Source organism: Oncorhynchus clarkii, chromosome 3 (assembly GCF_045791955.1).
Source record: "Oncorhynchus clarkii lewisi isolate Uvic-CL-2024 chromosome 3, UVic_Ocla_1.0, whole genome shotgun sequence".
Taxonomy (NCBI): domain Eukaryota; kingdom Metazoa; phylum Chordata; class Actinopteri; order Salmoniformes; family Salmonidae; genus Oncorhynchus; species Oncorhynchus clarkii.
Genome location: NC_092149.1, coordinates 85376564 through 85403257, shown reverse-complemented (window position 1 = coordinate 85403257; position 26694 = coordinate 85376564). Strand labels below are relative to the sequence as shown.

Below are 26694 nucleotides of genomic sequence, written 5' to 3'. Positions count from 1 at the left end.
GTCCTTTGGGTGGTGGACCATGCTTGATACACACAGGAACCCATGTCTCAATTGTCTCAGGGCTTAAATATCCAACTTTAACCCGTCTCCTAACCTTCATCTACACTGATTGAAGTGGATTTAACAAGTGACATCAATAAGGGATCGTAGCTTTCACTTGGTCAGTCTATGTCATGTAAAGAGAAGGTGTTCCTAAATGTTTTGTACACTCAGTATATATTGAATATAGGATACAAAATATGTTTTACATTTCTACGTGGAATTGTATACATAGTTCTGGCAAATTATGTTGAAATTAGATGTATTATAATAACCTGTTAGTTAGATTAAATCAATGTATTTCAATTGAAGTTTTACCCTCATTTCATCGTTCACAACGCTGGTTGAGATGAGATAAAAACAGAACTGGTTGATTACTTCTTTCCAATCCAAATGTATGTTCCACGTTGATTCCACATCACAATACGTTGACACTTCACAACAACATGGATTCTACCAGTGGGTTCACTCTCTGTAGCTGAAGAGAAGCCTGTTTTTCAGGGCAGCAACCTTCCTGACCCGCTACATGCTGCATCTCTGATGTGCATCTCTGATGAGCAGCTGGTCTGTGAGGAAACCATGTGTCTTTCATCTCGGTCTTTGGTGACTTGTGACATGCTATCTATAAACACCTCCGTCTCGTTCCACAGATGCACGCTGTACACTAAGAGTATGCTAACACACACACACACACACACACACACACACACACACACACACACACACACACACACCTCAAACAGTGTTTGACATTAGTTACAAGCACGTCTGCTTTTTTAATTAAAGAACGGCATTATGCTTTCAAATGTGAATAAAATGGCAACAAGGACAAATGGAAAGTACTTAGGCCAGATCAATGATTTAAAATGAATAGCTAAAGTCCCACTTTCTGTCTTTCTTTTCTAATCTATCTTTAGATTTATGTCATCATTAGCAGTTCCTTTCCAACAGGATTACTCAGAGTGTGCTGGAACATTCCGCCTGCTGGTTGGTTAATGTCATAAACATAGCAGCATTTTCAACAGCATCGTAGGCTAGGTCAGGATTTGGTAGGACTGCGGTCTTTTCTGCTGAATTTGTATGGCTCGTGGCCGCCCATTGAAGCACGTCGACAGACTCCAAGCTGCCATAGATGCACGTCGACAAACTCCTGGTAATACCTGCCATGTCTCGGGGTTTTAAAAGTAGAGAGAGCAAAACTCTGGAGGAAGATCAAGGCATCAATAGTGCCCTCACACAGGCAGTAGAATCGTGGCTTTCAAAACAGATACGGTGTGAAAAAGAGCTCCTATATATAAAAAGAAAACTATCTTAAGTCCTGTGTGAGTGTGTTGTCGTGGGTCTCCTTGCCCATCTCGTCTCATCTTAGTGAGAACCCTTTCACACGTATATTGGCTGTTCTGTGGTGGCTTCAAATGAATGTTATTCATCCACTCGTAGAGTAGAAAAGTTTGATTTCTGAAGAAGTCCACTGATGATTGGTTTAGCGTCAAACCCTGGTGAGACCACAGCCCTGCGTTGGGTCTGTGTGTCACAGAATTGTCACACGCACGCACGCACGCACACACACACACACACACACACACACACACACGCACACGCACACTCTCTCTCTCTGGTCAGAGAACTGTCACACACACACTCTGGTCTGTCTGTGTGGTAGATCAGCAGGAGGGTGGACCGATAGCCCCTCTCCATCCGACTTGTCCATGGCACAAGGCTTTGTGTCTGAGGAATGTGTGTGTGTGTCCACTATTTAGTGACAGCTGCTCAGAACAGGCGACGGAGAAAGTCTGGAATGTAAACGGCTTTGAAGTCTTTCAGCCTCTCCATTCTTCCTCTGGTCCGCTGAGCTGAAGGCGGCGAGGGTGGGGGGGTGAGAGAGATGCCCCTTCCGCTCTCATCTGCCCCGTAAGAACCATTATCCATTCTGAAAACGGACCCTTGAACTCCCACGTCCACCTAGAACCCACAACAGAGAATGCTGTCATTAAAACGCCAGGCATTCCTCCAAACGTACCACCTGAAAGGACAGGACGTGGTTTTGCGACGTGCCCTCTATGAGAGGTCACGGTGTAGTGAAGCTCTGGTTTTAAAAGGTGGTTTATATAATAGAAAACCACTGTAGACTTGACTTTAACTCTGGGGAAGATCAATGTGATGAAATAGAAAAATGGACACAAAGTAACAGCACCTGGTGTCCAAATAACAGTTTCTTTTGAGAAGGGAAGTTCGTGAAAATGTATTTCTGACGTAACAGGTCACTATACTCAGCATCTCTTAAGACAATGAAGGAAAACATCAGGGACCCTTCTGGTTGGAATATACTAATAATATAATATTATTATAATAGAATAATATAACACTTTATAAGCCTCTGTTTTTTTTACAGTTAGACTACTCTCTTTGGTGACCAACAGACAGTACTCACCGTTAGGTCAGAGTTCACAGGGGCGTCTCCCTCTTGTATAAGGCAGCGCTGGTGGGCCCTTCAAACTGCAGCTTGATGGCCTGTTTCAGGTTGAGCTGGGGGTCCGTGGTCGTCATGACCACCATGCAGGGAGGAGATAAGGCACTACCGGGGGATATAGACATCTTCCGGTTCTCCTCCCATGTCTCTCTCTGAGCCGGGCTCTGGACCTGGTAGGGGTAGCCCATAGGGAGACTGTCCCTGTTTTTGGGGCCATCTTGTCCAGGCGTCACCCCTAGAGAAGCCATGACAGAGTTCCACCTCCCCCCTCCGTACTGAGACCTCTCCTCCTGGATCAGGCTGGGGGGGTTGTGTTTACTGGGATAGTCGAACCCTGCTGGGTAGCCTTTGTAAGTCTGTTCAGAGTCATGCACCATGGCCGTGACTGTGCAGAGGGTGGGTGGAGGAGGGCTTGCCTTAGCGCATTGGGCCCTGCGGCTGGTCCCGTGCAGGCTGCCACGGGCGGAGCCAGGTGGAGGCAGGGTGGAGTGACGGGAGCGACAGCGTGGAAGGGAGTGCTGCTGGATCTGCTGGGTGAAGGACAGGCTGTCAGCGGGGACGGTCTGCACCGTGGCCTGGGAGTGGGCTGTGGAGGAGGATGTCTGGGAGCTATGGATGGAGTGGAAATGCTCGGCTGTGGAGCCTGGGGAGCAGGAGGCTGAGGAGGTGGAGGTGCTAGCACCATGATGACGCCCTGCCTGGGCCACGTTACTCCCTGAGCCGACGGAGGACGGGCTCTTCACAGTGGATGACCGTGGCGACAGGGTGTTGGACGGGGGCAGACGGACTGAGTACGGTTTGGCTCCGTAGCTCTCCAGCAGCCTGACGATAGTGAAGTGGCCCCTCTTCCCGGCCACCTTGACGGGGCTGCGGCCATACTTGTCTACGTGGTCTGGGTTGGCCCCTCCCTCCAGTAGCATGGCAACGATATTGGCATGGCCCTCCTGAGCCGCGATGCTCAGTGCCGTGGCCCCCTGCTGTCTGCAGGCCAGATCCACGTTGACCCCCCTGACCTCCAGGAGCAGACGACCGGGCTCAACATGACCCCGCCAGGCTACGGAGTGCAAGGGGGGTCGTCCCTCCCCGTCCTGGGTGTTAGGGTCCGCCCCATGGCTCAACAGCAGCCCCACTGCATCCAGGTTGCCCTGCCAGGAGGCCACGTGCAGCGCCGTGCGCCCCTCCCCGTCCCGGGACTCCAGAGGCACGCCCCCTTTCTCCATGATGAGGGCAGCCATGTCCAGATGTCCCTCCAGAACCAGGAGGTAGAGCAGCGGACGGCCCTCGGCGTCCCGTACGTCCGTGTCCGTGCCCCGCCTCATCAGTAGCTCCACCACCTCAGCGTGGCCCTCCAGGGCGGCGGCGCTCAGCGCAGAGTGGCCGTCGTACGCCCGGTGGTCGATGGGCGAGCGGCGGTCCAGCAGAAGCCTCACCGTGCCACAGTGGCCCTCCTGCGCAGCCAGGATGAGGGGAGTCCGTCCCTCGATGTCCATTTCTCCGACACGCGCCATGCTCCCACGCTCCGTTAGGACGGCACAGACCCCCGGGAGGCCCTCGCAGGCGGCGGCGTGCAGAGGGGTCCAGCCCAGATCGTCTTTATGGTTCTCATCCAGCCCTCTGTCCAGAAGTGCTCTGACCACCTCCACGCTGCCCCGTGCTGCTGCCAGGCTCAGAGCTGTACGACCCTCCCCGTCGATGCCATCCACCGTAGCGCCCCAGAACAGCACCCTGCCCACTGTCGCGGAATGGCCCATGGCGGCTGCCGCCAACAGCGGGGTGACGGCTGCAGAAGCGGCGGCGGCGTGTGGCCCAGGGCTCTCGTCTACGTCTGCCCCGGCCTCTAACAACAGTTCTACCACCTCCTCGTGACCTTCATACGCAGCCAGCAGCAGAGGGGTCATCCCATCCTGGTCCTTGTGCCCCGGGTCCGCCCCTCGCTCCAACAGCAGGCTGGCCACTTCGCCGTAACCTTTGACTCCAGCCGCTGTGGGCACACAGAGAGAAGCCACTGACAGGGCAGTACGACCGTCTCCGTCGGCCAGGTCGACCTCTGCCCCGTGGTCCAGCAGGATCTCTACCGCCTCCCGATGGCCCATGTAGGCGGCGGCAATCAGTGGCGTGCGGCCCTCCCGGTCGACCTTGTCCACCTGCGCCCCGTGGTCCAGCAGAGTGAGGAGGATCTCCTCGTGACCCCCCCAGGCCGCCGCCCTCAGTGCCGATCGGCCTTCAGCATCACACCCGTCCACGTCTGCCTCTGCATCCAAGAGGAGGTGCACAGCCTCGGTGTGACCCCCCCAGGCCGCTGACCGTAAGGCCGTCCAGCCCTCGCTGTCTGCATGCTCCACCATCCCCACGCCGGCCTCCAGATCCAGCCCCCTGGCCCAGTCCAGCAGCATCCCCAGCACCCTGACATGGCCCTGCCTGGCAGACAGCGTTAAGGGGGTCTGGCCCTGGTGGTCACTGATCAGAGGGTCAGCCCCTCGGGACAGGAGTAGGTCAGTCACTTCGGCTGAGCCTGCATGGGCCGCGCTGGCCAGGAGGGTGCGTCCGTCTGTGGGGTCGGCCCGGTTCACGCTGACCCCGCTGTCCAGTAGCACCCTCACTGTGTCCTGCTTCTCCAGCGCCTGCCCGATAATGCCCCCCCCGCCTCCTGCACAGTGTACCCCCACGCTGGGGCCTCCATCTGGGGCACAGGAGGGAGGGAACACCCCACTCTTCATCAACAGCTGGAGGACCTCCTGCCTGACCAGGACAGGCGGCTGAGAGGCAGGGTAAGAGGGGGAAAAGGGGCTAGTCAGAGGGGGCACATCAGCCCACAACAGCCACAGGGCCAGGAGGGCAGGGTTGTCCTTGTGCATGCCTGAGCTGACCAGGTGCGAGCCCATCTGACAGGTGTCCTCTGTGTTAAGGTGTGGGGCGCGCAGGGTGAGAGCCATGGCCAGCATGGTGTGTCCCTCAGACACGCTACACAGATACTTCTGGGTGCAATACTTCACGTCCGTCAGCCACTCTGCGAAACTAGTGTGGAACAGGAGCTTTCTGCCTCCCGGCCCGTCGATAAGCAGCGTAGACAGAGCCTTCAGCCTGCTCTGGAAGTCCAGAAGGCTGAGGGACATGTCCTGGGTCCAGGTGGCGGTGTAGAGCTCCTGGGTGGTGAGGGGCCTGGGGGAGGCCAGTAGGGCGTTTAAGAGGGGCCTGACTTGGAGGAACAGGCCTCTGGGGAAGAGTCTCTGACAGAGCCACAAGTAGAGGCCGTTGAGGGTCCCGGGGATGTCCCGGATCTCCCGGAGCCCCACCAAGGCCCCCGCCACGCCGTCTAGAACGCGTTCCAGAAACAGGAAGCAGCCGCCACTCTTGATGTGCAGCAAGTTGAGCATGTCGGCCGTCTCTGGGGTCAGCTGTCGACGGAGCGCCCCCTCCTGGTCCAGCCTCCGCAGGATATAGTGCTGCACGTCACGTACCGGTGCAGGTTTACGCAGATCGTCCAGACACAGTTTACGGAAACCTACCGAGAGGAGAGAGAGACAGGGAGAGAGAGAGAGAGAGAGAGACAGAGAGAGACAGAGAGAGAGAGAGAGAGATACATAGATAGAGAGAGAGACAGAGAGAGAGACAGAGAGAGAGAGAGAGAGAGGGTGGGAGAGAGAGAGAGAGAGAGGGAGGGTGGGAGAGAGAGAGAGAGAGAGAGAGAGAGAGAGAGGGTGGGAGAGAGATTGAGAGAGAGACAGAGAGAGACAGAGAGAGAGAGACAGAGATAGAGAGAGAGACAGAGAGAGAGACAGAGATAGAAAGAAAGAGAGAGACAGAGAGAGAGAGAGAGAGAGAGGGTGGGAGAGAGAGAGAGACAGAGAGAGAGAGAGACTGTCACTTAATGTAACTTCAGAACAAACATCAGAGAGATATTTACTGGTGTTAAGCAGTGTGTGGTGGAAGTCTCTCCTCCTCTCCAGTACAGACGTGTCCAGATGTCACCCACCCTATAGTAATGAGAGCATGGTGTTCTTCTGAGTTCTAAAAAACAACTACATTTTAGACCTGTGTGGTTTACCGAACACGACATCAAGCATTCAGCCTGGAAAAAACGGACAGAAACACAACCATTTTGTCACTCGGTCGCTTTGTTGATGAACTATTAACACCCTTTCTGTTCTGGCACTCACTCTGGTACTCACTCTGGCACTCACTCTGGCACTCACTCTGGCACTCACTCTAGCACTCATTCTGGCACTCACTCTGGCACTCACTCTAGCACTCACTCTAGCACTCACTCTGGCACTCACTCTAGCACTCACTCTAGCACCCACTCTGGCACTCACTCTGGCACTCACTCTAGCACTCACTCTAGCACTCACTCTAGCACTCACTCTTGCACTCACTCTAGCACTCACGCTGGTACTCACTCTGGCACTCACTCTGGCACTCACTCTAGCACTCACTCTAGCACTCACGCTGGTACTCACTCTGGCACTCACTCTAGCACTCACTCTAGCACTCACACTCTTTTTTTCTTATTAGCATCGATATAGCAGCTTACTGAGTACGGCCCAGTACATCACCGGGGACAAGCTTCCTGCCATCCAGGACCTCTATACCAGGCGGTGTCAGAGGAAGGCCCTAAGAATTGTCAAAGACTCCAGCCACCCTAGTCATAGACAGTCCTCTATGCTACCGCACGGCAAGGGGTACCGGAGCGCCAAGTCTAGGACCAAGAGGCTTCAAAACAGCTTCTACCCACAAGCCATAAGACTCCTGAACAGCTAATCAATTGGCTACCCAGACTATTTGCATCCCCCCCCCCCCCCCCCCCCCCCCCCCCCCCCCCCCTTTACACTGCTGCTACGGTACAGAGTCAATATGTACATGTAGGTAGAGTTATTGAAGTGACTATGCATAGATGATAACAACAGAGAGCTGTTGTTACCGTACCCCCCTGTATATAGTCTCGCTATTGTTATTTCACTGCTGCTCTGTTACTTTTATTTCTTATCTGTATTTTTTTTAACTACATTGTTGGTTAGGGTTTCGTAAGTAAAGCATTTTATTGTAAAGTTTACTACACCTGTTGTATTCAGCATTTCACTGTAAGGTCTACTACACCTGTTGTATTCAGCATTTCACTGTAAGGTCTACTACACCTGTTGTATTCAGCATTTCACTGTAAGGTCTACTACACCTGTTGTATTCAGCATTTCACTGTAAGGTCTACTACACCTGTTGTATTCAGCATTTCACTGTGAGGTCTACTACACCTGTTGTATTCAGCATTTCACTGTGAGGTCTACTACACCTGTTGTATTCAGCATTTCACTGTGAGGTCTACTACACCTGTTGTATTCAGCATTTCACTGTAAGGTCTACTACACCTGTTGTATTCAGCATTTCACTGTAAGGTCTACCTACACCTGTTGTATTCAGCATTTCACTGTAAGGTCTACTACACCTGTTGTATTCAGCATTTCACTGTAAGGTCTACTACACCTGTTGTATTCAATATTTCACTGTGAGGTCTACTACACCTGTTGTATTCAGCATTTCACTGTAAGGTCTACTACACCTGTTGTATTCAGCATTTCACTGTAAGGTCTACTACACCTGTTGTATTCAGCATTTCACTGTAAGGTCTACTACACCTGTTGTATTCAGCATTTCACTGTAAGGTCTACTACACCTGTTGTATTCAGCATTTCACTGTGAGGTCTACTACACCTGTTGTATTCAGCATTTCACTGTGAGGTCTACTACACCTGTTGTATTCAGCATTTCACTGTGAGGTCTACTACACCTGTTGTATTCAGCATTTCACTGTAAGGTCTACTACACCTGTTGTATTCAGCATTTCACTGTAAGGTCTACCTACACCTGTTGTATTCAGCATTTCACTGTAAGGTCTACTACACCTGTTGTATTCAGCATTTCACTGTAAGGTCTACTACACCTGTTGTATTCAATATTTCACTGTGAGGTCTACTACACCTGTTGTATTCAGCATTTCACTGTAAGGTCTACTACACCTGTTGTATTCAGCATTTCACTGTAAGGTCTACTACACCTGTTGTATTCAACATTTCACTGTAAGGTCTACGACACATGTTGTATTCATCATTTCACTGGGAGGTCTACTACACCTGTTGTATTCAGCATTTCACTGTGAGGTCTACTACACCTGTTGTATTCAGCATTTCACTGTAAGGTCTACAACACCTGTTGTATTCAGCATTTCACTGTAAGGTCTACTACACCTGTTGTATTCCGCATTTCACTGTAAGGTCTACTACACCTGTTGTATTCAGCATTTCACTGTAAGGTCTACTACACCTGTTGTATTCAGCATTTCACTGTAAGGTCTACTACACCTGTTGTATTCGACTCAGTGGTCTAAGGCGCTGCATCGCAGTGCTAGCTGTGCCACCAGAGACTCTGGGTTCGAGCCCAGGCTCAGTCGCAACCAGCCGTGGCTGCAAGGGCACTATTGAGTAGCTTGGATGAAAGGTGCCCAGAGGTTCCCAGAGTAAACAGCCTGCTCCTCAGTCTCAGTTGGATAGAAAACACTCTGGAGTTTCTAAAACTGTTTGAATAATGTCTGTGAGTATAACAGAACTCATATGGCAGGCAAAAACCTGAGAAGAAATCCAAACAGGACGTGTGAAATCTGAGGTTGGTGGATTTTCAAACCAGGCCCTATTGAATTCACATTGGGATATGAATGACGTTGCACTTCCTAGGGCTCCCACTAGATGTCAACCGTCTTTAGACACTTGAATAAGGATTCTACTGTGTTGTGGGACTGAATAAGAGCTGAATGAGTCAGCTTACTGGCAGAGAGCCATTTCCTGGTCACGCGCATTCCACATGATAGAAGACCATTTTAAAAGCGTCCCGCAACTCCTGCCCGTGTCTACAGACATCTCCCAAACATACCTGAGAACATCTTACACACAGCCTTGTTCTGTCTGCGCACAGAGCAGACCAGGAGCAGCCAGTTGGGCAGGAGGTGCTGGTGACTGGATAGGAGATCTGCTATAGAGCTGCTACTCCCTGGAGCCCCAGCACAGCTGGCCACCTCACCGGCCCCATACCCCGATTCCAGTGAGTCTACCACCAGGAATAGGGACTTCTCTGGGGGAGGGAGGTCCAGCAAGGGAAACAACACCGCCCTAGAGAGAGAGAGAGAGAGAGAGAGAGAGAGAGAGAGAGAGAGAGAGAGAGAGAGAGAGAGAGAGAGAGAGAGAGAGAGAGAGAGAGAGAGAGAGAGAGAGAGAGAGAGAGAGAGAGAGAGAGAGAGAGAGAGAGAGAGATATGGACATTATTACATCATTCAATATATGGACATCATCATTACATCATCATTACATCATTCAGTATATGGACATCATCATTACATCATTCAGTATATGGACATCATCATTACATCATTCAGTATATGGACATCATCATTACATCATCATTACATCATTCAGTATATGGACATCATCATTACATCATCATTACATAATTCAGTATATGGACATCATCATTACATCATCATTACATCATTCAGTATATGGACATCATCATTACATCATCATTACATCATCATTACATAATTCAGTATATGGACATCATCATTACATCATTCAATATATGGACATCATCATTACATCACTCAGTATATGGACATCATCATTACATCATTCAGTATATGGACATCATCATTACATCATTCAGTATATGGACATCATCATTACATCATTCAGTATATGGACATCATCATTACATCATTCAGTATATGGACATCATCATTACATCATCATTACATCATTCAGTATATGGACATCATCATTACATCATCATTACATCATTCAGTATATGGACATCATCATTACATCATCATTACATAATTCAGTATATGGACATCATCATTACATCATTCAATATATGGACATCATCATTACATCATCATTACATCACTCAGTATATGGACATCATCATTACATCATTCAGTATATGGACATCATCATTACATCATTCAGTATATGGACATCATCATTACATCATTCAGTATATGGACATCATCATTACATCATTCAGTATATGGACATCATCATTACATCATTCAGTATATGGACATCATCATTACATCATCATTACATCACTCAGTATATGGACATCATCATTACATCATCATTACATCATTCAGTATATGGACATCATCATTACATCATTCAGTATATGGACATCATCATTACATCATTCAATATATGGACATCATCATTACATCATCATTACATCATCATTACATCATCATTACATCATCATTACATCATTCAGTATATGGACATCATCATTACATCATTCAGTATATGGACATCATCATTACATCATTCAGTATATGGACATCATCATTATATCATCATCACATCATTCAGTATATGGACATCATCATTACATCATCATTACATCATCATTACATCATTCAGTATATGGACATCATCATTACATCATTCAGTATATCGACATCATCATTACATCATTATGTGTTCTATAGAGTCCTTTGAGACAGGACTCTTCTATACGGTGTTCTATAGAGTCCCCTGAGACAGGACTCTTCTATACGGTGTTCTATAGAGTCCCTGGGACAGGACTCTTCTAAATGGTGTTCTATAGAGTCCCCTGGGTTCCACCTGGGAGGGTGGCTTCACCAGACTTAGGCCTTGTAAAAATCATTGAGTAATCCAGGAAGAGTGGGAGTTTAGTGTGTGTGTGTGTGTGTGTGTGTGTGTGTGTGTGTGTGTAATCCAGGAACAGTGGGAGTTTAGTGTGTGTGTGTGTGTGTGTATGTGTGTGTAATCCAGGAACAGTGGGAGTTTAGTGTGTGTGTGTGTGTGTGTGTGTGTGTGTGTGTGTAATCCAGGAAGAGTGGGAGTTTAGTGTGTGTGTGTGTGTGTGTGTGTGTAATCCAGGAACAGTGGGAGTTTAGTGTGTGTGTGTGTGTGTGTGTGTGTAATCCAGGAACAGTGGGAGTTTAGTGTGTGTGAGTAATTTAATATGGGTCACCCTGCTAGTGTCTGTCTCCCTGCTAGTGTCTGTCTCCCTGCTAGTGTCTGTCACCCTGCTAGTGTCTGTCACCCTGCTAGTGTCTGTCTCCCTGCTAGTGTCTGTCTCCCTGCTAGTGTCTGTCACCCTGCTAGTGTCTGTCTCCCTGCTAGTGTCTGTCTCCCTGCTAGTGTCTGTCACCCTGCTAGTGTCTGGCACCCTGCTAGTGTCTGGCACCCTGCTAGTGTCTGTCTCCCTGCTAGTGTCTGTCTCCCTGCTAGTGTCTGTCTCCCTGCTAGTGTCTGTCTCCCTGCTAGTGTCTGTCTCTCTGCTAGTGTCTGTCACCCTGCTAGTGTCTGTCTCCCTGCTAGTGTCTGTCACCCTGCTAGTGTCTGTCACCCTGCTAGTGTCTGTCTCCCTGTTAGTGTCTGTCACCCTGCTAGTGTCTGTCACCGTGCTAGTGTCTGTCACCCTGCTAGTGTCAGTCACCCTGCTAGTGTCTGTCACCCTGCTAGTGTCTGTCACCCTGCTAGTGTCTGTCTCCCTGCTAGTGTCTGTCTCCCTGCTAGTGTCTGTCACCCTGCTAGTGTCTGTCTCCCTGCTAGTGTCTGTCACCCTGCTAGTGTCTGTCTCCCTGCTAGTGTCTGTCTCCCTGCTAGTGTCTGTCACCGTGCTAGTGTCTGTCACCCTGCTAGTGTCTGTCACCCTGCTAGTGTCTGTCACCCTGCTAGTGTCTGTCACCCTGCTAGTGTCTGTCACCCTGCTAGTGTCTGTCACCCTGCTAGTGTCTGTCTCCCTGCTAGTGTCTGTCACCCTGCTAGTGTCTGTCACCCTGCTAGTGTCTGCTTCAGCAGGGATATAAACGGAATGAAGTATTAAATATGACACTTGTAAAAGGTTATGTAACACTATGAAGTCTTTGTTGAACAGCCTTGGTCATTCAACAATGGATTCCACACTCCTACACTTCCAGAAGGATCCAAACGGAAGGTGTCAGCTAACGTAAACATACCATACAGCCTTTTGAATAAAATTTTATTGGTCACATACACACGGTTAGCAGATGTTAATACGAGTGTAGCAAAATGCTTCTAGTTCCAACAGTAATATCTAACAAGTAATCTAACAATTCACCAACAAAAACTCGCTTTAATGTAAGTGGTTAATCAGAAACGAAAGGCACATTCACTCTGTACAGTCATACTGTAACTAACCTCAGAATTTAAGGGCAGCAGTGTAGCCTAGTGGTTAGAGCGTTGGACTTGTAACCGGAAGGTAGCAAGTTCTAACCCCTGAGCTGCTCCTGAACAGGCAGTTAACCCACTGTTCCTATGCCGTCATTTTAAATAAGAATTTGTACTTGCCTAGATAAAAAAATATACAAACAAATCTAAAAGGGATGGAATAAGAAAATGTATACAGGTGAAGTCAGAAGTTTACATACATTTGGAGTCATTAAAACTTGTTTTTCAACCACTCCAAAAATTTCTCGTTAACAAACTATGGTTTTGGCAAGTCGGTTAGGACATCTACTTTGTGCATGAAATGTAATTCTTCCGAAAAATAGTTTACAGACGGATTATTTCCCTTATAATTCCAGTGGGTCAGAAATGTTTCATACACTAAGTTGACTGTGCCTTTAAACAACTTGGAAAATTCAAAAAAATGATGTCATGGCTTTAGATGCTTCTAAGATAGGCTAATTGACATCATTTGAGTCAATTGGAGGGGAACCTGCAGATGTATTTCAAGGCCTACCTTCAAACTCAGTGCCTCTTTGCTTGACATCATGGGGAAACAAAATAGATGGCATCACGAGGAAGGGAAATGATGTGGATATATTGAAGCAACATCAAGACATCAGTCAGGAAGTTAAAGCTTGGTCACAAATGGGTCTTCTAGATGGACAATGACCCCAAGCATACTTCCAAAGTTGTGGCAAAATGACTTTAGGACAACAAAGTCAAGGTATTGGAGTGGCCATCACAAAGCCCTGACCTCAATCCCATAGAAAATTTGTGGGCAGAACTGAAAAAGCGTGTGTAAGCAAGGAGGCCTAAAAACCTGACTCAGTTTGACCTGACTCAGAAACTTGTGGAAGGCTACCCAAAACATTTGACCCAAGTTAAACAATTTAAAGGCAATGCTACCAAATACTAATTGAGTGTATGTCAACTTGTGACCCACTGGGAATGTGATGAAAGAAATAAAAGCTGAAATAAATCATTCTCTCTACTATTATTCTGACATTTAACATTCTTAAAATAAAGTGATGATCCTAAATGACCTAAAACAGGGAATTTTTACTGGGATTAAATGTCAGGAATTGTGAAAAACTGAGTTTAAATGTATTTGGCTAAGGTGTATGTAAACTTCCGACTTCAACTGTATATAAATATATGGATGAGCGATGACCGAGTGTCATAGGAAAGATGCAATAGATGGTATAAGATGCAGTATATACATATGAGATGAGTAACGTAAGATATGTAAACATTATTAAAGTGGAATTGTTTAAAGTGACTAGTGAGTCAATGTAAGCAGCAGCCTCTGAGTTCATGATGGGCGGCAGGTAGCCTGGTGGTTAGAGCATTGGGCCAGTAACCGAAAGGTTGCTAAGATCGAATCCCTGAGCTGATAAGATAAAAATCTGTCGTTCTGCCTCTGAACAACGCAGTTAACCCCACCGTTTCCCGGTAGGCCGTCATTGTAAATAAGAATTAGTTCTTAACTGACTTCCTTGTAAAATAAATAGCTATTGAGCAGTCTGATGTCCTTGAGATAGAAGCTGTTTTTCAGTCTCTCTGGCCCACACCTGTACTGATACAGCCTTGTGAACACAATATTAAAAGTTGCAGTCCTTTTTTCCAATCACTGAACAATAGACTCAGTTTGAGTTTATGTAAAAGCCTTTTAAGAGAAGGAATTTAAAAGTGAATGCTCCATTCCAAAACTTCTTGGTCACAAGTTTGTTTCTTACTAATATGATAACAGGGAAGGGGTGTGTGTGTGTGTGTGTGTGTGTGTGTGTGTGTGTGTGCGTGCGTGTGTGTCTTGAGCACATGCATGCCCAGAACCACGTTAATGGCCCTTTAACTGACTGAGGGCTTCCTGCTCCATCCTGTCCTCATGGTCCTGGCCACGGGCTAACCTTTGACCCTCTCAGCCCTGCCGTAATTGGACACGGTGTGGAGAAGAGGCTGACAACAGGCCCTGTGAGCCCTAATCGTCCCAAAGTTCTGGTTTAAAACAGACGAGACGTTTATCAGCAGGCCTTGTGAAACAGCATTTAGATAAGACTAGAGAGAATGGCGTAGTTTAACGGACGGTTAAGGACTAACTTTACAAGGGAATATAGCTGTAAGAAAGGCAGTGGAAAAGGTGGTTGGTAGTTGGGTCGACTAGCCATTGTTGATGTTGACAGTGTAAGCTAAGCGGTTATATAGGACTCTAATGGTTCCAGCTAGCATCTGTTCAAATCTAAGGATTCTCTGTATATGCGTTCGCTGCCACTCCAAGCTCATGTTTCCCCTGTTTGTCGACCACTGTTTAGTGTTCACATGACAGTGGCTCAACCACAACCCCTTTTTCTCTCACTCGGGCGCCAAACACACAAAGATCTCTCCGGGCTATGGGTCAGTCTGAGGGCAAATGTGGAATGTAGCCCTGATAGTTCACACCAGAAACACAGCAAACAAGGAGGGAGAGCGTTCCTCCACAACCAACGTCAACATCAGACAGACAGAGAGGGTCCTCGTGAGAACGACGACCTCGCCAAGCGGTACCAACGACTCGGGTCTCTTGCGACTTCGAGGGAACGCAATTTTTCACGTCTTTGTCCTGGCTTCTGAAAGGACGTGTCATAAATAGCATTGTGGCGTTCATTCAGACTGGGAGGTCGATTGTGAGAGCACTTGAATGACTTGTATTATGAGGGGAGAAATACATTCTCATACAAACCAAGGAGGCGGGACAATCGCTCGCTTTTCACTGTGGCTCTTCTGGTCTTCTTTGTTTGACTGAACAACACTAGCAGTGACAGGCTTTTAGCACGGAATCTGAATGTTCATGGAAACTCACTGTTACCAGTAAGAAGTAGTCAAGGGCAGTCATCTTGGATAACTGGTCTGCTTGGTGACGGTGTCACTTCCCTTCCAAATGCATTATTGCTACTATGACTATTCACATGCTACTGTGAACATGTGACTATAATGTCAAATAAAACAATGGGTTTATTTGTACAGACATATAGTATCCCTATCAATCTGACTGACTCAATGTTTGACTTTTGACAAACCTCAAATCTCTCTATAGAAATGTCACATTCATTTTTTTTTTTGCAGACAGAATGTGTTGAATTCACATCAAAACGGAGCAATTCACAAAGCTGTCTAGATCAGTTGGTTAGCAACGCTACAGAGTAATAGACGGGGTATATATCGCTACAGAGTAATAGACGGGGTATATTTCGCTACAGAGTAATATAGAGTGCAGACCTTTTGAAGGTGTCATCCGGGTCCCTCTGGCAGTGTAGGGGCTCCAGGGTGGGAGCCACCAACGGGGTGTCCAGTGTGTCCCTGTACCCCAGGGGGAGGAGGGGGCTGACCCTCAGCTGATCCACCAGTCCCAGGACAAACCTCCACACCGCCACGCTCCTCCCGTCCTCCCGCTGGCAGAAGTGAAATGCAAGGCAGTGGGGCGCCAGCCCGACCCGCATCCCTGCGTCCGAGGTGGGCCATATTGCCTCCGTGCATAGAGCTGTCTTTCCTGCCCCGGGACCCCCAGTTACCAGGATCCCCGGGGGCCGGCCGGGAGCGGGCTTGGCTTCCAGACAGCGCTGGAGCTTTTCCAGGGCCCATTCCCGACAGTAGAAACGGCGGCCCCGTAGCAGGCTGGTGTTATGGCTGCTACCACTCATTGGGCCCCCTGGGAACTAACCAGGAGTCACTCCACCGCGGGTCCAACGTCCCATACTCCCCGGCGCCTCTTACAGTTTCTCTTTCGATTTAAACAGACTACACAACACCTTTGGTAGCTCTGGCAGTGACAAGGTAACTGTCCGGAAGGTTCTAACGTCAGACGTTATGATCTGGGGACTCCTCCAGATACCATCTCAGAGTCTCTTAATCCTCCCCCAGTTGTCTGTAGTCAACTTGGATCAGTCCTCTGGACACTCTGGTGCGTCATGTCTCCACAGGTTCCTCCAGCCAATCAGTGTGTCTCTCTGCCGTCTCAACCTGGTCCTCAGGTTAGAAAAAAAAACAAATAAGGAAATGGACCATGAATAGAATGTATCCAGTACCGACACGCTCTCTCACACACCAACACACCTGTCCTCCGTCAGAGAGAGAGAGAGAGAGAGAGAGAGAGAGAGAGAGAGAGAGAAAATAAGAGAGACAGTGAGAGATTACCACAAGGGCTCACTTAAAACAAGGAGATGTTTTCCGTGGTTATCTCCCCAAAACCTTCCTAACATTAACATGCTCCCTAAATCTCTGTATCTGCTGCTGACAGTCCTGCTTCCTCGATTTTCTCTTCTGGAGTCTCTCCGTACAGTTGGCTCATATGGATTTCCCTCCTCTTTCACACGCCCCTTCTCTCTCTCTCTCTCTCTCCACCCTCTCAGCTGCTCTCCGGTTTTTCTTGTCCTCTTTTTTTCCCACTCCTCCCCTCCCGTTTCTCAGCATGTCAGGGCATGTATTGAAGCAGAGGCATTTAAACGGAGAGTGAGTGAGTGAGGAAAGAAGAGAAGAGAGAATAAGGAACACGATCCAAGATAGGAGGAGTTGGACTGCTTGATTTTTGGGGTCAAAGTTCATCCACAGCAGCTTGCTTTAACTGAGGCTCACACCCCTCCTGGGTCTGGCTCTGGGCGCTAAGGAGGGGAGGGACGAGCTCCAGCACTCCTGTCTAAATACTCCTCACATGGTTATTATTAAACAGATGTGATAAAAACAGAATCCGTTACTGCAGGAACCAGGCTGGAACGCAACTGGAGAGTAAATACAGCCCTCTTCAGTTGCTGACAAAGCCACTTTGTTGACTTTATAGCAACGAAAAAAAAGAAAAATAGAAAAGAACTGGTGCTGACTGTGCTTAAAATAAATTGAGGAAGTGTGCAAAGCTCAGAGGGTGTTTCAAATAGGCTACACACGTATTATTGTATCACTATATGAACTGAGGTAATGTTAAAATACGTCGATTTGGTGTTTCTCTGTGACATCCAGAGAATATAGGGTGTTCAAAGCCCTCTGTGAAGAAGTAACTAGTCTATGACCAGGGCTGGGGAGTAACAGATGTTCAAAGCATTTATTTTTCAACTCGAAGCAATGAGCCCAATCAGTTCTCCATGACAACAAAATCATAAACAGAGTAGGCTAATAAGTGCTTAGTTTTTTTTTTTTAAACAACTTGGCTAATATATATTTACAAATGCTATAAATGGAAGCTCAAATTAATTGGAATGACCGCAAATCTGACAGACTTTGGCTTTTAATTTAAGATCTAGCCTAATTGTATAATTAGCTGTAGTAGAAAGCAATGGGTTAGAAGAAGCCTACATAACAAAGTCATGAAGTAAAATACAGCATCCATTTATGGCCAGCTATGTAAACACTAACATGGATTAATCCTGCAATAGATGGTCGTTCCATTGGTAATATAAACTCAGCAAAAAAAAAGAAAATGTCCCTTTTTCAGGATCCTGTCTTTCAAAGATATTTTTAGATTTTTATAAATTAACTTTACAGATCTTCATTGTGAAGTGTTTAAACACTGTTTCCCATGTTTGTTCAATGAACTATAAACAATTAATGAACATGCACCTGTGGAACGGTCGTTAAGGTAGGCAATTAAGGTCACAGTTATGAAAACTTAGGACACTAAAAAGGCCTTTCTACTGACTCTGAAAAACGCCAAAAGAAAGATGCCCAGGGTCCCTGCTCATCTGTGTGAACGTGCCTTGGACATGCTGCAAGGAGGCTTGAGGACTGCAGATGTTGCAATGTTCATATCGTGAGACGCCTAAGACAGCCCTACAGGGACAGGACAGACAGCTGATCGTCCTCGCAGTGGCAGACCACGTGTAACAACACCTGCACAGGATCGGTACATCCGAACATCAGACCTGCAGGACAGGTACAGGATGGCAACAACAACTGCCTGAGTTACACCAGGAATGCACAATCCCTCCATCAGTGCTCAGACTCAACAATAGGCTGAGAGAGGCTGGACTGAGGGCTCGTAGGCCTGTTGTAAAGGCAGGTCCTCACCAGACATCACCGGCAACAGCGTCGCCTATGGGCACAAACCCACCGTCGCTGGACCAGACAGGACTAGCAAAAAGTGCTCTTCACTGACGAGTCACGGTTTTTTCTCACCAGGGGTGATGGTCGGACTCGCGTTTATCATCGAAGGATTGAGCGTTACACCGAGGCCTGTACTCTGGAGCAGGATCGATTTGGAGGTGGAGGGTCTGTCATGGTCTGGGGCGGTGTGTCACAGCATCATCGGACTGAGCTTGTTGTCATTGCAGGCAATCTCAACGTTGTGCGTTACAGGGAAGACATCCTCCTCCCTCATGTGGTACCCTTCCTGCAGGCTCATCCTGACATGACCCTCCAGCATGACAATGCCACCAGCCATACTGCTCGTTCTGTGAGTGATTTCCTGCAAGACAGGAATATCAGTGTTCTGCCAAGGCCAGCGAAGAGCTCGGATCTCTATCCCATTGATCACCTCTGGGACCTGTTGGATCAGAGGGTGAGGGCTAGGGCCATTCCTCCCAGAAATGTCTGGGAACTTGCAGGTGCCTTGGTGGAAGAGTGGGGTAACATCTCACAGCAAGAACTGGCAAATCTGGTGCAGTCCATGAGGAGGAGATGCACTGCAGTACTTAATGCAGCTGGTGGCCACACCAGATACTGACTGTTACTTTTGATTTTGAACCCCCCCCTTTGTTCAGGGCCACATTATTCAATTACTGTTAGTCACACGTCTGTGGAACGTGTTCAGTTTACGTCTCAGCTGTTGAATCTTGTTATGTTCTTACAAATATTTACACATGTTAAGTTTTCTGAGTTTACATGTTTGTCTTCTAATGCCTCTTAAGGGGAAAGTAATCAGATTACTTTACTGAGTTTGGCTAATTCAAAAAGTGATGTTACTGATCACAATTTGGACAGGTAACTAGTAACTAACAGATTACATTTAGAAAGTAACTTGTCCTGTCTATGGCAGAATATCCATTAGTCCACGTATCACTTCAGTCAATCAATCCATGCATGCCGCGAGAATGATGTTCTCAATGTTCATAAACTGAACTTCAATTAAACTACCCGGTCTGTTACCAAGAATTTGTAAGGTTCTTGTTGAAATGAAACAGACAGAGGCCAGTCTACAATAGTCAGCAACGTTTATTTACGAGAGCTCTGCTTATCATATCATGTACATTGGTTTATACATCTCCCATTTCGTCATAAATGTCCCTCCTCTTCTCAAACAATGACAATATAGTCGACATGTTTTCTCCTACTCATACATTGCTTATCACATCCTACAACATGTGGCACTATCTACTGCAAGCCCAACAGTTTCTCCCCTCTTTGTGTGGGGGGGGGGGACTTCCTTCCCTGTTATCAGTTTCACAGAGGTCACAAGTTGTCTGCCACAGTTCCTCTTCTCTTACAGACAAACAGTCTTCATCACCATACAGAGACAGAACTATAACTAACAGAATTCTACCCTATGTTAAATCTATTAGTAATTATTCATAACATTCAAAAACAATGCATCGAGTCAGTACTTTAACCAATAGATCAGTCTTGTAGGATCTGTTTAAAGTGAAATGTGGTCCTGTGGTGGAAGGAACCGTTGGGTATCTGATATGGTCATCTTGGTCTAAAGAGCCAACGGCCTGCCATTCGACTGACATGGAGACATTCCTGTCGTTTCGCTTCGCCTTTACACAACCCCGCTATTCCTAGTGACCGTTTCCTCTCCTGCTTGTCAACGACACACCCTCCCCGTTCAACTGAGGTAACTGATGGATACTGTAAGCAACCCCCCCCCCCCCCCCTTAAAAAAAAACACATTCCTTACCCCAGGACACTTCAACGGGTGACTATCATGGGGGAAAAAGGAGCACTCGGTTTTTGCTTTGAGTATCTACTGGCTTGGCCCTATGAATGATAAACCCTTAGATCCAGGTGTGTTATGAACCCCCCCCCCAAAAAAAATCTGAGGGTGCACAATGTCTGGGGGTTTTCCAGAGAGCACCCCCGATCCTTAAATTTGGAAGAATGTTGCATTTTTCAAACACCTGAAACAGCTTTTTTCCTGCAATCTAGAGCCATAATCAATATGCTTAAATTGTATGCACATTTGTTTTCATGTATTTTTATTCTGCATATCTCAGCATACCTCAAACTGGGTGGTTCTTTTTTTTAAGAAACAAAATATGCTTCTCTGAATCTCTGCTAAAATCTGGATAAAAGATTGAAAGGAATGTCAGTGTTATTATATTTAGTTATCGCTTGCTTTTCTAAAGTCTACCAAACTTGCCAGTATCAAATGTATTTATAAAGCCCTTCTTACATCAGCCGATGTCACAAAGTGCTGTACAGACCCCAGCCTAAAACCCCCAAACAGCAAGCAATGCAGGTGTAGAAGCACGTTGGCTAGGAAAAACTCCCTAGAAAGGCCAAAACCTAGGAAGAAACCTAGAGAAGAACCAGGCTCTGAGGGGTGGCCAGTCCTCTTCTGGCTGTGCCGGGTGGAGATTATAAACCTAGAGAGGAACCAGGCTCTGAGGGGTGGCCAATCCTCTTCTGGCTGTGCCGGGTGGAGATTATAACAGAACATGGCCAAGATGTTCAAATGTTCATAGATGACCAGCAGGGTCAGACAGTAGGCATGCCAGCTAAGATAGTTAAACAAGCTAGCTATTCTAACTTGTTTGTTAGCCTGAAATGGCTTCTTGGTAGCTAGTTATGAGGTTGGCAGATTGTGAACCTATCTGGGCTAGCTAAAGCCAACTTCATACAGTTCTTAAACAGCTTAAGTGGCTAGCAGTGCGCTATTACAGAACATTTTTTAGGATTTTTTTTCATACAAGAATTGTGCATGACCTTTCTGGAAACAAACATATATTTTTTTTGATACACCAGTGGAGGCTTCTGAGGGGAGGACGGCTCATAACGGCTTGAACGGAGTAAATGGAATCAAACACACGTCACGTCCACCGTGGGTTTGATGTATTTGATACCATTACACTAATTCCCGCTACAGCCATTAGCACGAGACCAAAGGTGCCCCAACCTCCTGTGTGTTACACGTAACAAAATGTTAGGAAATTAAGAAATTATTTCAATGTTAAAATACCTTTCTTTTATGACCATTAGGCTGCATATGTCAATTTGTTTGGCTTGTAAATATGTTACTACCATGCATGATTTTGTTAATGCCGCTTTCCAACAACAGACCAGTCTTCTGGCAGTATCAAATGGAACCATCCGTACCGTTGCGCCCAGGGCACGGGCTTTCACTAGTTACTACAGCCACGTCTACATTGGCTGTATCATAAACATTTCTGGGGGAAAAAAGGAAAATAAAAAGTGTTTTTTGGTCTTCATTTAAGGTTAGGCATAAGGTTAGCAGTGTGGTTATGGTTAGGTTTAAAAATCAGATTTTAAGAAGAGAAATTGTACAATTGAGCGGGGTTTATAACTTTGTGTCTGTGGGAACTAGTGACGACCTTGGGCACGTTCCCGACACTCAAAGGTAATCAATCTCCCAATTTGACTGCTCTCACCGGTCGTGCAAGGCAGCAGCACAGACTACAACAGTTAGTTGTAAATTACCTTTGGCAGCAGGCTACAGGTGCGTGCCGCATCAACTGCCAGGCCGACATCGCTGTTGTTAAACTACCATACCGATTCTCTACACACCTGTCAACTCACACACATAATTCATTCATTATTCTGGTATGCCTAACCTCATGAAATGACAAAGACAACGAAAGACTTTCACAGACCGATCTCAGTAGGCTGTCGTATTGAGAGGAGTCGAACAGGCTACAGGCAGTACATAGCCTATCGATAGTCCGTGCTGCTCCGTCGTTGATTGCAATTCAATGATTCCGAGGCATTCCGTCAGTGGAGTTTTATTCTAATGTTACACCACATGTACAATAATTGAATCCTGAAAATATTTGATCATCATAATTAGTTCCCCGTGCATGGTTGATTTACATCTGCACTTTAGTTTTTAATTATACTATATTCTGTCGATATTTCCATTCATAGAGCCCAGTAGGCTATCACGTGTCGTCAGTACGCACACCTCACACAGTGCCGCCCCCCAAATAGAAACGTGTGTTGCTGCTACAAATTGTCAGACTATATATACTGTAAAACGTAGAGTCGCAGGCTAGCGCGAGGACGCGCTCTTTGAAAGGAGGGAGCAGTGTAACTACCCTGGCTTTATAACTGCGGAAATCGACCCTGCCGCACGAGCATGCTTTTGCGGCACAGTCGATAGCGCGCCGGATCTCGGGCTAGAAGGTCGAGGGTTCGAGACCTGCTCCCTGCTGTTTCATGACAATACAAATATATATATATAAAAAAACGAAAAAATCCAGGACATGTTGTTTCCATTGCCGCGGGAAGTAGGGGTGCTGGCGGTGCCCCTTGATAAATTTGAATAATTTTACCAAAATTATTAAAAAATATATTTTTGGCAAAATTATGAACTATCTTTCTAGCTTATTTTACCCCAACATCGGACACTCTCTATCGGTCAGAGTAGTAGTATTTCCTCTGAAATGTCAAACATGCTAATTGCTAACCCCGCTAGCTAACATTTGTACGACACCAATAATCACAAAACATTGATGCCTTGATCCCAAGAAGGTAACACCGTTGAAGGCAATATATTTCTTATTAGACGCTGTTGAAAAAGCCGATAATATGGGGTGCTATGTTAATACTACTCCATAGAGATCAATAGACCCTCAAAAATTCTCAACATTGGAACAAGTGCATAAACCATCACCAGTAAGTAGCCTAGGCTTCATCTTCATCATAGGGTGAGTCAGTCACTATATGCTAATATGCACTATAAATACAAAAGTATGTGGACACCCCCCTTCCATAGATAAACATTGGCAGTAGAAGGGCCTTACTGAAGAGCTCAGTGACTTTCAAGTCAGTTCGTCAAATTTCTGCCCTGCTAGAGCTGCCACCGGTCAACTGTAAGTGCTGTTATTGTGAAATGGAAACGTCTAGGAGCAACCACAGCTCAGCCACGAAGTGGGCTCTGAGTCTCAGAAGAGTGGAGGCTGAGGACCAACTCCATATTAGTGCCCATGATCTTGGAATGAGATGTTCGAAGAGCCAGTGTCCACATACTTTTGGTAATGTTGTGCATTTACAGTGCCTTGCAAAAGTATTCATTACCCTTGGCGTTTTTCCTATTTTGTTGCATTACAACCTGTAATTAAAAACTTTTTTTTTTTTAAATTTCATGTAATGGACATACACAAAATAGTCCAAATTTGTGAAGTGAAATGAAAAAAAAAGACAATTCTAAAAAATAAAAAACGGAAAAGTGGTGCGTGCATATGTATTCACCCCCTTTGCTATGAAGCCCATAAATAAGATCTGGTGCAACTAATTACCATCAGAAGCCACATAATTAGTTAAATAAAATCCACCTGTGTGCAATCTAAGTGTCACATGATCTGTCACATGATCTCAGTATATATACACCTGTTCTGAAAGGCTCCACAGTCTGCAACACCATTAAGCAAGCTGCACCATGAAGACCAATGAGCTCTCCAAACAGGTCAGGGACAAAGTTGTGGAGAAGTACAGATCAGGATTGGGTTATAAAAAAATATCAGAAACTTTGAACATCCCACGGAGCACCATTAAATTCATTATTAATAAATGGAAAGAATATGGCACCACAACAAACGTGCCAAGAGCACACACCAACACAGATCAGACAAGAAGGGCATTAATTAGAGGCAACAAAGAGACCAAAGATAACCCTGAAGGAGCTGCAAAGCTCCACAACGGCGATTGGAGCATCTGTCAGTAGGACCACTTTAAGCTGTACACTCCACAAAGCTGGGATTTATGGAAGAGTGGACAGAAAAAGGCTTAAAGAAAAAAATAAGCAAACACGTTTTGTGTTCGCCAAAAGGCATGTGGGAGACTCCCCAAACATATGGAAGAAGGTACTCAGATGAGACTAAAATTGAGCTTTTTGGCCATCAAGGAAAATGCTATGTCTGGTGCAAAGCCAACACCTCTCATCACCCCGAGAATACCATCCCCACATTGAAGCATAGTGGTGGCATCATCATGCTGTGGGGATGTTTTTCATCGGCAGGGAAACTGGTCAGAATTGATGGATGTCGCTAAATACAGGAAGTCCTTGAGGGTTTCAGGCTTCCAGAGATTTGAGCTTTGAGATTTCACTTTCCAGCAGGACAATGATCCTAATCATACTGCTAAAGCAACACTTGAGTGGTTTAAGGGGAAACATTTAAATGTCTTGGAATGGCCTAGTTAAAGCCCAGACCTCAATCCAATTGAAAATCTGTGGTATGACTTAAAGATTGCTGTACACCAGCAGAACCCATCCAACTTGAAGGAGCTGAAGCAGTTTTGCCTTGAAGAATAGGCAAAAATCTCAGTGGCTTGATGTGCCAAGCTTATAGAGACACCCCAAGAGACTTGCAGCTGTAATTGCTGCAAAAGGTGGCTCTACAGAGTATTGACTTTGGGAGGGTGAATAGTTGTGCACGTTCAAGTTTTATGTTGTTTTGTCTTATTTATTGTTTCACAAAAAATACTTTGCATCTTCAAAGTGGTAGGCATGTTGTGTAAATCAAATGATACAAACCCCCCCTAAAAAATATATATTTTAATTCCAGGTTGTAAGGCAACAAAATCAGAAAAATGCCAAGGGGGGCGAATACTTTGGCAAGCCACTGTATATAGACAGGTGTGTACCTTTCCAAATCATGTTCAGTCAGTTGAATTTACCACAGGTGGACTCCAATCCAAGAATAATCCATGGAAACAGGATGCACCTGAGCTCAATTCTGATCAATTTGCTAAAATATATCTATTTTTTTTACTGTTTTTGCTTTGTCATTAATGGTTGTCTGTGTGTAGATTAACAGAGGTAAAGTTGTTAGTTCATCCATTTTAGAATAAGGCTGTAACGTAACAAAATGTGGAAGAAGTGAAGGGGTCTGAATCCTTTCTAAATGCACTGTAACTGTATGTGTTAAAAAAATCATGTTAAACAATATTATTGCACACAGAATGAGTCCATGCAGTTTATTATGTGACTTGTTTGGGCTCATTTTAACTCCTGAACGTATTTAAGGATTGTCATGACAAAGGGGTTGAATATTTCTTCACTCAAGAGATTTTAGCTTTTCATTTAAAAAAAATAAAAAATAATCTAAAAATGTTGAAAAACATAATTCCACTTTGACGTTATGTGTGTAGGCCAGGTACCAACAAATCTTAACGGAATCCATTTTAAATTCACAACAAAATGTGGGAAAAAGTCAAGGGGTGTGAATACTTTCTCAAGGCACTGTAAATGACAGCCTAAATTCAGACTTATTTTGCTGGGGGCGGCAGTGAGGAGATTTGGGATCTTTCCCCCACGTGTTTCAATGGCATTTCCATTGTTTAGGTCGAGTTCCATCGATCTCTTTACCGCATCTATAATCCAGAGTATATTCACATAACAATAAGGAATTCCCCTTGACCACGCCCACAAATGAATTCCCCTTGACCACGCCCACAAATTAATTCCCCTTGACCACGCCCACAAATTGGGGAAAACAAACATTCGTTCCCATTGACCCCTAGTGCAAAAAAGCCAAATAGGTTGCTGGTTTAAAAAAATATATATATACAGAATTAACAAAACATACCAAAAAGCTGCTGTGTTGTTCAATGAACATGTAACCAGGCCAACAATCCAGATTTTACGGTTGGCAGTGCTCCCACATAGGGAAATAGAGCCTGTGAGAAGAGCCCTTTGGCTTCATGCTATTCGACGTGGGAAATTGTGTCGGGCCTTAGTCTAAGTAGGCTACATGTAGCTAGAGCTCTATGTATGTGGAAAAATTTCATCACAGGTAA

The 26694-nt window shown here is 46.1% G+C and overlaps 1 protein-coding gene across 1 annotated transcript; it reads right to left on the bottom strand.

Annotated features, from left to right (window-relative positions):
* Window positions 1-795: 795 nt before the first annotated feature.
* On the bottom strand, window positions 796-16832 carry LOC139405526 (ankyrin repeat domain-containing protein 50-like). Its single transcript, XM_071147932.1, has 4 exons — window positions 16015-16832; window positions 9425-9660; window positions 2471-6011; window positions 796-2001 (listed from the first exon to the last, which is right to left on the bottom strand). The coding sequence occupies exons 1-3, from the start codon at window positions 16434-16436 to the stop codon at window positions 2485-2487; spliced, it is 4185 nt and encodes a 1394-aa protein (XP_071004033.1). The 5' UTR covers window positions 16437-16832; the 3' UTR covers window positions 796-2001; window positions 2471-2484.
* Between the last annotated feature and the right edge of the window lie 9862 nt (window positions 16833-26694).